Source organism: Myiozetetes cayanensis, unplaced genomic scaffold (assembly GCF_022539395.1).
Source record: "Myiozetetes cayanensis isolate MyiCay16 unplaced genomic scaffold, myiCay2020 scf14, whole genome shotgun sequence".
Classification (NCBI taxonomy): domain Eukaryota; kingdom Metazoa; phylum Chordata; class Aves; order Passeriformes; family Tyrannidae; genus Myiozetetes; species Myiozetetes cayanensis.
The window spans coordinates 4,053,259-4,065,680 of NW_026087048.1; the positions used below are offsets into that span (position 1 = coordinate 4,053,259).

The 12,422-nt window shown below is 57.0% G+C and overlaps 1 protein-coding gene across 1 annotated transcript; it reads right to left on the reverse strand.

Annotated features, from left to right (window-relative positions):
- Positions 1 to 444: 444 nt before the first annotated feature.
- Positions 445 to 11,568, reverse strand: CD276 (CD276 molecule). The gene is made up of 8 exons (XM_050309102.1): positions 11,527 to 11,568; positions 8,728 to 8,860; positions 7,088 to 7,438; positions 6,438 to 6,734; positions 4,826 to 4,966; positions 3,245 to 3,286; positions 2,800 to 2,835; positions 445 to 1,630 (listed from the first exon to the last, which is right to left on the reverse strand). The coding sequence occupies exons 2-8, from the start codon at positions 8,762 to 8,764 to the stop codon at positions 1,608 to 1,610; spliced, it is 927 nt and encodes a 308-aa protein (XP_050165059.1). The 5' UTR covers positions 8,765 to 8,860; positions 11,527 to 11,568; the 3' UTR covers positions 445 to 1,607.
- Positions 11,569 to 12,422: the final 854 nt, after the last annotated feature.

The window sequence follows — 12,422 nt, forward strand, 5'->3', positions numbered from 1 at the left end:
TCCCCCAGCCCAGTGCTGGGCACTAAATAATATTAATGGCACCTCCTGGCACCTCGTTAAAACTCGCGCCAGCAGTTAATTCAGGCCATAGATCAAACCCCTCGATGAAATCACCATCCATCCCCTCCCTAATCAGAGGCTGAGACCAGCACACGTTCCCCCGTCTTGCCTTTAGGAATATTTCCCTATTGGAATGCAGAGCTTGGCTTCATGATGGGGAAGGACAGCTAAAAATAGTCGCTCCCAGTGATTTAGGGAGGTCCCTTCCTCACCAGGCCCCATCAGAACCCACTCGCATCCCGGCACTGGGATTAACCAGCCTGAATTCTGGAGCCATCTCGGACAGATGACAGCATTCCTTCGGGATTTTCGTCTTTATTCTGCTGCTTGAGGGATGAGAACAAAGCAGATGGATGAGGGCAGGCACTGGCCGTTTGCTCCCAGCGCTGGGGGATGGATGAGGGCAGCTCAGGTGGGGTTGAAAGGAGAACATGAAGGTTTTACTCATGGGAATTCCAATCTTCAGGCTATTTATGTCCAAAGCTGCATCCCAGAGACCACACCGAGCCTGGAAAGCGTTGGCCAAAACAACCCCAGATTTATTTGTCAAGGCACAATAATCCCTTCAGATTCTGGATTTTAAATAATGACTAAAACCAGCAGAAGAGCCAACAGGGACTTCACCCCTGGAGCAGGACCAGGGACGCACCACCTCGTTCACCCCGGCAGTTTGGGTGCCCCCACGCCCCCAGGAGCAACAGGAGGACCCCCAGGACATGCACAAGGGCAAAACCCCATGATCCCATGGGAAAAACGAGTGCTCAACCCCACACACCGGCCAGGCTTGCTCCAGGCAGTGCTTCAGCCCCCAAAGCATCAGCTCTGTCACCACAGGGAGGACAGGGGGCCTCACCTGGCCAGCAGGTTTCCCCCCAAGGCCTGCCCTTCCCAAAAAACCCTGGTCCTAGGCAGGAGATAACCACCCTAATGGGATTTTGCATTTAAGGCAAAAACGTTAAGTCCGGTGGGAACCACAGTGTTGCAAAGTGAAAAATTAATCATCCCCACACGTCCCTGGAGTGGTGCCTCCATGGGGGCTGAGAGCACCGTGCCGGGGGATCCCTGGGTCCCACCCATCTTCCCGGAGCCTCCGGGGCTCCTGCAGTCATTCCCAGGGACCTTGCTGAGCCCGTCACCACTCCCAAGGCCTGTGGGCTTGGGAAGGGCAGTGCAATGTGCCCTGGAAGGCACCTGGAAGGTGCTGGCTCAGCTGTGGCCATGAGGGAGGAGGCACAGAGGTGAAGAGGTGACGCCGGTTGTTCTCATCCCCGTGTGGGGACGGACAGGGAAGATCCTCCATCCCACACACACCATCCCTGGGAGGGACACGCCAGCCTTCGGAGCTTGCCAGGGATGAAGAGACACAGCCTCTCTGCAGCCCCAGGGCACCCCAAAGACGTGGCCAGGGAGGGAGGAAGGTGACGGGACCCGGGACGAGGGGTGGCAGCAGGTCTGTGTCCTCCCAGGGGATCCAGGCCTCGTCCCCACTGGGGACATCTCAGCTGGTCCAGGGCACAGGGCACTGCCTGGGGGTGCCCCAGCTCCTGTCAATCAATTTCTTGCTCGTTATCTGTGAAAGAAAAAAAAAACAAAAAGACTAAATAAATAATGAACAAACGTATTAAAAAAGAATAACTCACAGGTCTAACTTTAAAAGTTCACTCAGTTGCAGCAGCCCTGGGCTCTCCTTGCCCAGGAAAACTGGGATCCCCACTCCCAAGGGTGATGTCAGCCTCAGGCAAATACTACCAGGCACACTTAGGTATGTTTTTATCCCTTCATTCATCCTCGTGGCTAGAAATGCCCCTGCAGCCAGCAAATCCTGGGAGGTGTTATTATCCAAGCTTTGTTTCTGCTGCAAAAGTGGTCGAGGAGCCAGTGGGAGATGTCTGGCACATGGGGTTAAGCAAACAGGACACACTGGGAATGAAAAGCCAAGGGGCCAGGAAGCAGAGCACGGGTCAAAAAACAGAGGAAGGAAGGGTTAAATTAGCAGTGATTCACCAGCAGCAGAGGCCAAGCCTCTGATTTAATAGAAGAAAGAAAATAAATTAAAAGATTGAGATCTTGGGATGGGAATGAGTTGGGGAGGAGGATTGACCAGGCACAGAGTGCTGGAGCCCAGCACTGGGCTGGGAGGGGTGATGGGCTGCTGGCAGCACCGAGCCAGGAGGCTGGGAGAAGATAGAGAAAGGCAGAGCTGAGACACCAATTTCCATGAATTTCCACCTGAAATTCAGCACCAGGCTGCTGCTGGGGAATTCTGTGTGGGGAGGGATGGAGCTCTCTGCAAAGGCAGGACCCACCCCAGCAATTCCTCTCCTCTCAGCAAACCGATGGCAACACTCAAAAAAACCCCAAATTCCTCACAGTGTCCAGAGTTGGTGGCCAGGAGGGTTTTCTTGATCCCAAGGTGTCCAAGAAAAGGAAGGGTAAGAGAAAAAACATCCTATGGAAGCAGTTGGCTGCCTCGCTCCATCGCTGCTGGGAGACACGAGCGGCAGCCAGAGCCAGCACAGCCCAAACTGGGGTGGGAATGGGTGCTGGGAAATCACTGATCTGGGAAAATCTGATGGAGAACTGGGGTGGTAAAAGATGAAAATTGAAAATACAGAGGAAAAAAACTCCTACAAAATCCAATAGATGCTTTCCACATAGATCTGAGCATCACCTGGAGGTGATGCTTAGGGTGAAACCTTCACCAGGGGGCCAGCTCACGGTCCTGCCAAATCCACTCACCCTCTTTGCTCTCCGCGCTTTTCAGTAGCTGCAGAGCTGTGAAAAGCAAAGCAGCACATGGTCAGTCCCATCTCTCCTGCTAGGAGACACCTCCCCAGAGGAAACAGCTAAAAACCCCACTTAAGGGGACCCACCCCAATAATGACACCAATTTCCATCGCAAACCAACCCCTGGTCCCTAAATCTGCCCAGCAGGGAAGACAGTATCCCAAGAGGGGTTGCTCCTGTGCCAGTAGATAAAGGTAATCACTGGGCATGTAATTAAACTGTTTGATGCTTTTTTATCATGGGATAGACTGGCTTATCAGGGAGCTGCCAGGTGAGGGATGTGCCGGAGAAAGGGGGAGTGAGGAGCGGGGGGCGTTGAGCACCAATGGAGGGGCAGTAAAATGCACTCCCCATGCTAACAAACCCTCAGGTTTATTATATAGGACCATGCACCCACCTGTCTTGGGTTCCTCCCCCTCCTCATCCTGCTCCTCTGTCCCTGCAAAAGAGCAAGCCAGAGTGTGGGAAAGGTGCCAGTGCCCACCCTGAACCCCTCTCCGGGATTTTGGGGATGCCCCTTGGATTGCCAGCTGCTCGGAGCAACGTGCAGTCGCTGCGTATCCCGGGGTTCGCTCGGGATCAGGTGCTGCTGAGCTGCTGGGGCTGCTCAGGGAGGCGAGTGGCACCCACCCACAGCAGCCCCCGTGGGGGTATTCCCCCAGCACGTGCTGTGCCAGCGTGGCACATTCCCCACAAGCGAAGCAGGGAAAGGCACAGCTCCAGGCGGCGCAGCGCAGCCGTCGCAGCCCTATTTATAGCACGGCTGCCATCTGGAGCAACACTCAGCGAGGGGCTTAGCGGGACACCACAGATCCCCCGGCGCCTCCGGGATACCCCAGCACCGAGGGATGAGCAACCCCCTCCTACAGCACCCACCAGGCTGCCACCCTTGGAGCCCGGGAGCTTTTACACCCCACGGGCAAGTCCTGCCACGCTGCTGTTCCCAGCAGGAAAGCCCGGCAAAAATCACTGTTCCCATGAGCCTGGCAGCCATGGGAGGCAGGAAGGGTCCCTGCCTGGCTTCTGGCTGAGCAAGAGCCATGGCAAAAGGTTATTCCTGAGGGTGTGCAGCCATCAGTGGAAAACATCACGGGGTGGGAGCTGTGTCTCGAGGCTATAAAGGACTGAGGTCAGCTGGCCCCGGGCCACAGCTGAGCGTCAAGGCCCTGAAAATCCCCTGGCTGAGGAGAAGATACTCTGTACAGAAGGAAAAATATTACATATATATATATAAAGAAAATATATATATATAACTTCTGCAGATGTTTTCCTAGAGAAAAAACCCTCTCTGTCCCCACTGCTGGGGACACAGACAGCCAGGGATCATGGCTGCATTGCTTCCAAGGTCCTTCCTGGCAGGGAGAGGAGTGAAGTAGGAGCCCCCGGGGAAGGAGACAGCGTGTCCCGGCCCTGCACAGCGATGTCGGCAGGGAAAGGCTCTGGCAGAGCGAATGCCTCGGGAGGCAGCGAGAGAAAACAACCAGGAATGCCAGCAAAGCTGCTTCCTCGGCCATTTTTGGAGCACGGCAGCTTTTTAAAGCAACAACCCCCCCCTTTTTCTGCAAACACTTCTCCATAAATAAAAAAAAAACCAACCCAAACAGGAGGAAGATGCAGGAAAACAAGAGCACAGAGCATCTCTCTGAAGCTATTTCTACGGTGCTAAGTGCTAGAGGCACCTCTTTGGAGGAGATGCTCCTGGCTGTGGATACCAGACACATGAAGGATGCTCAGAGCAGGAAAAGGGGGAAGACAGGCTGGGTGGGAGGAAAACCAGGTGTATGTTTGAGCTGTCTGCAGCCAGCACAGGCTCTGTGGCCCAGATCTGCTGGTGCCACCCCCTACAGCATCCCTTCACCCTTTAAAAGACGCCACCACCAAGGCAAACCTGTGCTGGTTAACACTGTCCCAGCTCCCCCCACTCCACCACCCCGGGCAAACCATTCCCCCTTTCTGGGGGAGGCAGCTGCCCCGTTACCTGCATTTTCTTCCTCCTCCTCGCAGCTCTCCCGGATTTTCTTGTGGCACACGTAGGCCAGGATGACGAGCAGCCCCAGTACGCAGATGGCCAGCCCCACCGTGACCCAGAGCGCGGCGGCGGGGAAGGCGAGGTGCTGGCCTTGCAGGGGAGGGGACAGACAATGCCTGGGTGAGTGAGCGTCACTGCCCAGCCAGGGAACCTGTGTGCCACACCCAGGACCCCTGGTGGCACAAGGGTGGCTTTGGAAGTCAAGCCATCAGTGTATGTAGTTATGGCCTCCCCCAGCAGAGCTGGATCCAGCAGGGAAGAGGCAGGTTGAGTCACTCCCTAAAACACTTTAGTAACTTTTATATAATTGCTCTAATAAATTCAACTTCAGGCTGCCCCTTGCCCTGCTAAGAAGCTCAGGAGAAGCATCAGATGATGCTGTACATGCTCCCTTTCCCATCATCTCACGCCACAGGGGCACAAAGGCTGGAAATACCTTCCCCAGGGTCTGGAATCATAGAATGGCCTGGGTTGGAAGGGACATTAAAGCTCACCTCATTCCACCCCCTGCCACGGGCAGGGACACCTTCCACTAGACCAGATTGCTCCAAGCCCCATCCAACATGGCCTTCAACACTTCCAGGGATGGGGCAGCCACAGCTTCTCTGGCCAACCTGTGCCAGGGACTCCCCACCCTCACAGGGAAGAATTCCTTCCCAATATTGCATCTAACCCTGTTCTTTGGCAGTCTCAATACATTGCCCCTTGTCCTGTCACTCCTGGCCCTTGTCCAAAGTCCCTCTCTGTATTTTTGTGGGCCCCTTCAGGAACTAAAATACCCTGGCAGGGACCACCAGGGTTCAGGGGATACCTTCTGGAGTGCTGGGAATCCAATTTTTCCCCATATTACTGCTCCTTCTTCAAATACAGACTTGCCCCAAGCCCTGCCCTGTCACAGATGTCACCCCAAGATTGACCTTTTTTTGGCATATTCAGGAGCCCATCCAAAAGCCACCACCCTGTCCCCAACCAGCAGCATCCACGCAGGTTTTCCTGCAAGAGTTTGGTGCACCCAGCTAGAAAGTTTATGCTCTACCACGGATCCACCTTCCTAACCAGCAAACACCGTACCTAGATTAATTACACACTAATTAATGCTATTGGGAGGGCAAGAGGTTATAAGGAGGGCAGCAGGAAGAGCTCAGAGTGAAGCAGCGAGGCTGAAGGTGGATTCCTCCAGCCTGCATTCCTGAAGTAGGATTGGTGCAGCTGGGATGGAGATCCCCAAATTTAGAGCACCCCACGGCAACAGGTTAAGGAGGAGACACCTGCCATACCCTGTGCTGCTGGTTTGGACTGGCAAAGGGCAAGGAGCAAAGCTGGAGACTAAGAACTAAGGACACTGGTTCTTACTGGGACACTGGTGTGGGGTGACAGGGCAGACAGCACAGCCTCAAGTCACCCTTGTAGGTCCATGGGGGAGGTTGGCAGAGCAGAGACAGAGGGTACCAACACCCAGGGTGGCTTTGGGCCACAGTAGGGATCCCGGATCCCAGTGCCCCCACGGTCACCTCCTCCAGACAGAGCCCAGCCCTTCCTTCCCCCAGGTTTGGTGGCTCACCCGTGATGGTGACGGATGCGTGGCCGTGCTGCTGCAGCACCAGGTTCTGCACCAGGCAGGAGTAGGTGATGCTGGGCTCTACCAGCACCTGGAGGACGCTGTGCACGTCAAAGAGACCTTCCTCGTTGGCCACCTGGGACGTGGTGATGTTCTCCGTGATGTTGCTGCCCCGGCTGTCCTGCCAGAGCACGCTGGCCTCGGGGTAGCCGCGGGAGGCATGGCACGTCACAACTGCCAGGTCACCTGGCTTCAAGTCCTTGCTGGGCTCCAGGTTCACACTGGGCTTGGAGTAGGGAGCTGCAAGGGAAAGGACAACCAGCATGATGCGATGGAGACAACCAAAGGATCAGGATCGGAAGCAACCCGATGAGGTTGGGCAAGCCCCAGGACAGATTCTTCCAGCTGATAAGACCAATCAGCTGAAGGCTCCCCAGTTTTGAGTCATTTATGGCTGTCTTTCCAAGTGTTCTGTTAACTGGGAGCTTCTCCATGACAGCAGGGAAGGGACTGTAACCTGCACAGCAATATTTTGGGGTGATCTCTAACAGAGACCTGAATTCATGGGGAAACCACAGCAAGGGTGGAAAGAGGGGCTTCAACAAAGCATGATGGGGAGACACACAAGGACACTCCAGCTCTGCCTGCCTCACCTGCCACCTGCAGCGTCACCGCAGCGCTGTTGTAGTCCCGGACACGCACGAAGCAGGTGAAGCTGCCCTCGTCCGCGATCTCCACGCGCCGCAGCAGCAGGGACACGTTGCCCTGGGGCAGCTGGTCGTAGAAGAGGGACGTGCGGTTGGTGTAGACCCTGCCCTGGTCTTCCAGCTGGTCCCGGCCACCGGAGAACCTGTGGACCAAGCGCTTGGTGTCTGTCAGCTGCCAGATGAGGCTCAGGTCGTCCAGGCTGAAGTTGGCCTCGGGGGAGAAGGAGCAGCGCAGGGTGGCGTCTTGGCCAAAAAGGGCCACTACGGGCTCATCTGGGACCTGGATCTCCATGGCACCTACAGGAGGGAGACAAGGGCAAAAGCACGGGGTGGTGGGACCTGCAGCAGCACCTCCTTAATCTTCCACCTGGATATCATCTAAGCAAAAGGAGGGATGCCCATGGCAGGGACCCGTGGACAGGTGGCATCTCAGGACCATTGCCAGCCAAGTCTCCCTGGCAGAAGGGAGACAGCCCCACATCCAGCACCACACCAGGGGCACCAGTGCCTTCAGCTGCCAGACACGGCCACGGGCACCCAAACCTCCACCCCTCGGGACACACAGCCTGGATTGTCCCCATGGAGAGGGGAGGTCAGGGGGTGACAGCAGTGGGGACACAGTCCCGTGTCCCCAGGATGAGCCAGCTCTGGTCAGGCTGTCAGGCACTAGATGGCACCAGTGCTCCAGCATGATGCCAACTGGTGTGCCATGGCACAGTGCCAACTTCATCCCAGTGCCACGGCAAGATGCCAACCACTGTGCCATGGCGTGGTGCCAACCTCGTCCCAGTGCTCCAGCACGATGCCAGCCGTGTCCCAGTCCCACGGCACAATGCCAACCCTACCACAGAGCAATACCAGCTGTGCCAGGGCTGCCACACCAGAAGCTGGTCCTGGGGTGCCTGTTGGCACCGATGTCTCCCAAAGCAGACCAAGGGCACTAATTCCCCCCAACCCCAAAACAGGGAGGTAAAGGGGGAAATCTCACCTCAGACCATGGATTTACTTTTATTTCAAGCTCAGCACCGCTGTAGAACATAGCAAAGCCCTTCCCACAGCAAATACCTACCATGGGACAAGGGCAGCAATGAGAAATGAGATTTGAGGCAAGGGACTGAGTGGGGAGAATAGGGAGCTGCAGGAAGGAGCTAGGCAGGAGGAGCCCTGCCAGGGGCTGCAGACGGACAGACAGGCAGGACAAGAGCATCGGGCAGCCTGCCTGGCTCCAGGGAGACTCCAGAGTGTCACGTCTCCCTTGGGCTAATAATAAATGCCAGTGGGTTTTAGGAACCAGCCTGGCCAGAATCGCTGCTGGCTGTGGAATCCAAAAGGATTCAGTCCCGACGTCTCTCCCAGGTAAGTCAAAACCTCCCCTGGCTTTGCCATTCAGCTGGAGCACATGGGCCACCACAAGCCATGGCCAGGGTGATGCCCTGGGCAGCCAGAGGACCATAAAACAGGAAAAACTCCTTGTGGGAGCTGTCACCAGGAACCACAGGGCAAAGGCAGCTTTGCTGGGATAACATAGCACTCAGGACATCTCCTTTGAGGTGGTGACAGGCTGACTCCCCCCCAGCCCTACTCACCTGCCAGCACTCCCAGGACAAGCAGCGGGAAGAGCATCCTTGGCACAAGGAAAGTCTGGATAAGAAAGCAGGAGCGAGCACGGCCCCAGGAATCCTCACAGGGAGCCTTCTCTCCTGGAACAAGAGCCCTGAGCTGAAGAAAAACAGAAGGAAACACTGAGATGGTGCTGGGAACCAGGGACAAAGAGCAAGAGAAGGGATCCCACACCAGCCGTCCCCATGGAGCACCCACCCTGTCACGAAACCTGGGAGGGGGTTCACCTCCAGCCTGGCACCAGCCAAGGGACTGCTGCATCCCCAGCATCAGGGAGCCGAGGGAGCCAGAGGCAGCTCTTGTGCTGGAGGCGTTGGCCGGTGCCCTGGGGAAGCCACGTGAGCCTCTTCCCTTCCTCCCTGCTTCTCCTCCCCTTTGTTTCTCTCTTTCCCAGCTTTTCCCCGCAGCAGCGTTGGGCTGTTATGTCCCTGTCCTCCAAGAGGAGGCAACTCGCTCCCAGAGTCCAAAATTGCTGAAAACTAAACCGAGAAGCTAAACAGCAGAGGTCTGCAGATTCCTGGCTCCACCAGCAGCTGGAGGGCTGGGAGGTTCATCCCTGTTCGTGGCAGGAAAATCTCCGGCATGAGGGTTGTCACAAAAAATGGGGAATAAAGCCAGAGTGTCTCAGAGCTGGATGCGGGGAGAGGTGAGGGCAGGCTGCCCGGCACCACTGGCTACCCTGGCTGGATTCCCGAGCATCCCTCCCGGCCCTGCCAAGAGCTCGTGACCTGCGTTCCTCCCTCCCAGCAGGAACGAGCCCCAGATATCACAGCCAGCAGCGCTGCTGCCCTGTCCCATCCCTGTCCCAGCACATCCCAGAACTCCGCCTGGAGCCTTTAGCACTGACATAGCCAAGTCTGAAATGAATCACTGTTGTGGCACCGGTTTCCTGAGGGGCAGCGGGAACAATGGGGGCCATCGGTACCTTATTCCTTAAACCCCCCTCCCTCAGGGAAAAGGCAGCCCCAAAGCTTTGGTCAGCTCAGCTCTCGTGAGGGAAAACTGAGGCACAGGAAATAGGGGAAGCTGAGGCACAGTTTTGCCACAAGGTCTCTGAGGGAGAATCCCCTCTCCTTCAGTCCCACGCACGAGGCTTCTTTGGGGGAAACAAATCATCCAGCTTTTTTTCTTAAACTTGACTCTTGCCTTTTCCCAAGTGGGCAAGCCCAGAGCCAGCCTTGTGCCCAATCCTAGGCACCCAGGAAGGGAGGGAGCCGGGGCAGGAGAGGGTAATGGGGCACCACTCAGCTGCCCAGACCATGAGGGAAACCATGACTCATCTCCCTTGGAGTTCTTCCCTTTTCCTGGTGATGCTAAAATAAATTATATTTTACGGGTTTCGTGACCTACTAGTCCTGCCAGACCAGCTCAGAGGTGTCACGGGAAGGGGACACCCATGTCTGCAGTCCTCCTTCTGCAGACTCCTTCTGGGAGTCTGGTCTTTTCATGACTCAGTTTCCCCATTCCTGTGGTGTCATCCCAGGACAAAGGATGGGCTCTGCCCCAGACCTGAGCTTCTGACACAAACTAGGATGTAAGGAACTCCACAAACACATTCCGTGGAAGAGGAATGCCCCTATGAAGGCAAGCCAGGATGGCTGAACACTCCAGAAACCCAAGCAATAACTAAATCCCCCCCAGGAATCATACCTCATCCCTTCCCTGGTTTTTATTTACCATCACACAGCTTTTTGATAATACTCACATTATCAGCTACCAAATTATCACCCCGAGATGCGGAGAAAACATCTACAGATCCAGGGATACGTCCTCACCTCCCGGCCCAGCTCAATCCCAACTTTTGGAGGTGCCTGGGCTGAGTCCCCACTTTGCTCCTCTCCTGCCTGGGGTTTGTGCCAGACAAGAGACCAGCTCTGCTCTAGACTATTTTTAGTTGCTGCTCAGATTCTGGGTGCACAGCAGCAGCTCCTCACTTGGGACTCTGTGGGGATAGGGGTCAAAGAGGGGGTGGAAGGATGGGGTGCAGTCCTCAAACTCCAGGTGCGGATTTGGGGCGTGATGTTTGGGGTTAGGGAGGGACAAGGATTCGGGGTGCGATACTTGGCAGGAAAAAGGGATGAGTGGTCAGGGTGATACTTAGCAGGAGGAAGGGATGAGGATTAGGGGTGATACTTAGCAGGAGGAAGGGATGAGGATTTGGGGTGCAATACTTGGTAGAAGGAAGGGACGAGGATTTGGGGTGATACTTGGCAGGAGGGAATGATGTAAATTCGGGGTGATACTTCGTGACAGGAAGGGGAAGGGGAGCATCTCTTGTCTCAGCCCGGAGAAAAGGGGAACAACCGCTTCTTCTCGGGGTTCTGTCCCACGCGTGAGGTGTGTTCAGCCCAATACATTAAATAGGGCGGTTTAAATCGGATTTCTAAGCATGCCGGGATGCCGCCTTCCCTGAACCCATACCCACCATGCGAAGCGACGGGGCCACCGCCTGCCCCCCGGGGCTGCTCCGCACCGAGACGGGGGGACCCCGACACCCCCCCCAAGTTCCGCCGGGGCTCCCCGAGCCCCGCAGCCCCGGCTGCGCCGTGTCCCCCCGGCGGGGCCGGGCTCGGGGGGAGCCCCATTCATTCCGCCCTCCCGGAACACCGCCCGGGTCCCGTGCCCCGGCCCGCGGGAGGGGCAGCGGCGGCGGCGGCTCCTCCCGCGGGGCTGCCCCGCTCCCGGCCGGACCCCGGCACCCCCGAGCCCCCGGCACCGGCGCGGCCCCAGCGCCGCCCCCGGGCCGGGCGGGCCCCCGTACTTACCGGGCAGCAGCGGTGGCAGCGCGGGGTCCGGGCGGCGGCCCCGGCCCGATTGGCTGCGGCCGCTTCCTGCCGGGAACGGCGCGGGAGGAGCCTGGAGCGGGACACGGCGGAGAGCGGGGCTGGGGATCGGGGAGCACAAAACTGGGGGATTTGGGAACCTGGAGCTGGGGGATTGGGGTGCATGGGACTAGGGCGCTGGGGGATTGGGGTGCGTTCACCCAGGAGATTGGGGTGCACGGGGCTGTGGGATTGGGGCGCACAGGCATGCGGGTTTGGGGAGCACTGAACCAGGGGGATTAGGGTGCACGGAGGTGGGAGAGTTGGGGAACACCAGACTAGAGGAATGGGGTGCACAGAGCCAGGATTTATGGATTAAGGTGTCTGGCGCTGGGGAATTGGGGTGCACTAAAATGGGAGGGTTGGGGCACCAGGCCAGGAGGATTGGGGTGCACAGGGCTGGGGAATTGGAATGCACAGAGCCGGGAGGGTTGGGAGATTGGGTTCAGCCAGGGGATTGGGGTGTCTGGTGCTGGGGGATTGGGGTGCAAAGCTGGAAGGGTTGGGGTATACCGAGCCAGGTGATTTGGGGTATGCTGAGACAGGGCATTGGGGTGCATTCAGCCAAGGGACTGGGGTACATGCTGGGCCTGGGTATTGGGGTGCACAGAGCTGGGGAAGCAGAGCTTATAGAGCCAGGGGATTGGGATACACATGGCCTGGGAATTGGGGTGCCTGGAACTGGGATACATATAATCCAGGGCACAGGGGTGCATGGAACCAGGGGACCAGAGCACAGGAAAATGGGAATGCTGGGATACACAGAGTTGGGGGTCCAGGACACACCAGTGCAGAGGGTTGGGGTACACATAAGCAGGGAATGTGGGGGGACACAGGGC

Excerpts from the sequence above, each read along its gene's own strand:
- CD276 (XM_050309102.1), bottom strand. The coding sequence starts at position 8,764 with ATGCTCTTCCCGCTGCTTGTCCTGGGAGTGCTGGCAG. Across the intron at positions 7,439-8,727 it reads TGTCCTGGGAGTGCTGGCAG|GTGCCATGGAGATCCAGGTC; the intron begins GTGAGTAGGGCT and ends TCCCTCCTGTAG. Across the intron at positions 3,287-4,825 it reads GGAGGAGGAAGAAAATGCAG|GGACAGAGGAGCAGGATGAG; the intron begins GTAACGGGGCAG and ends GCTCTTTTGCAG.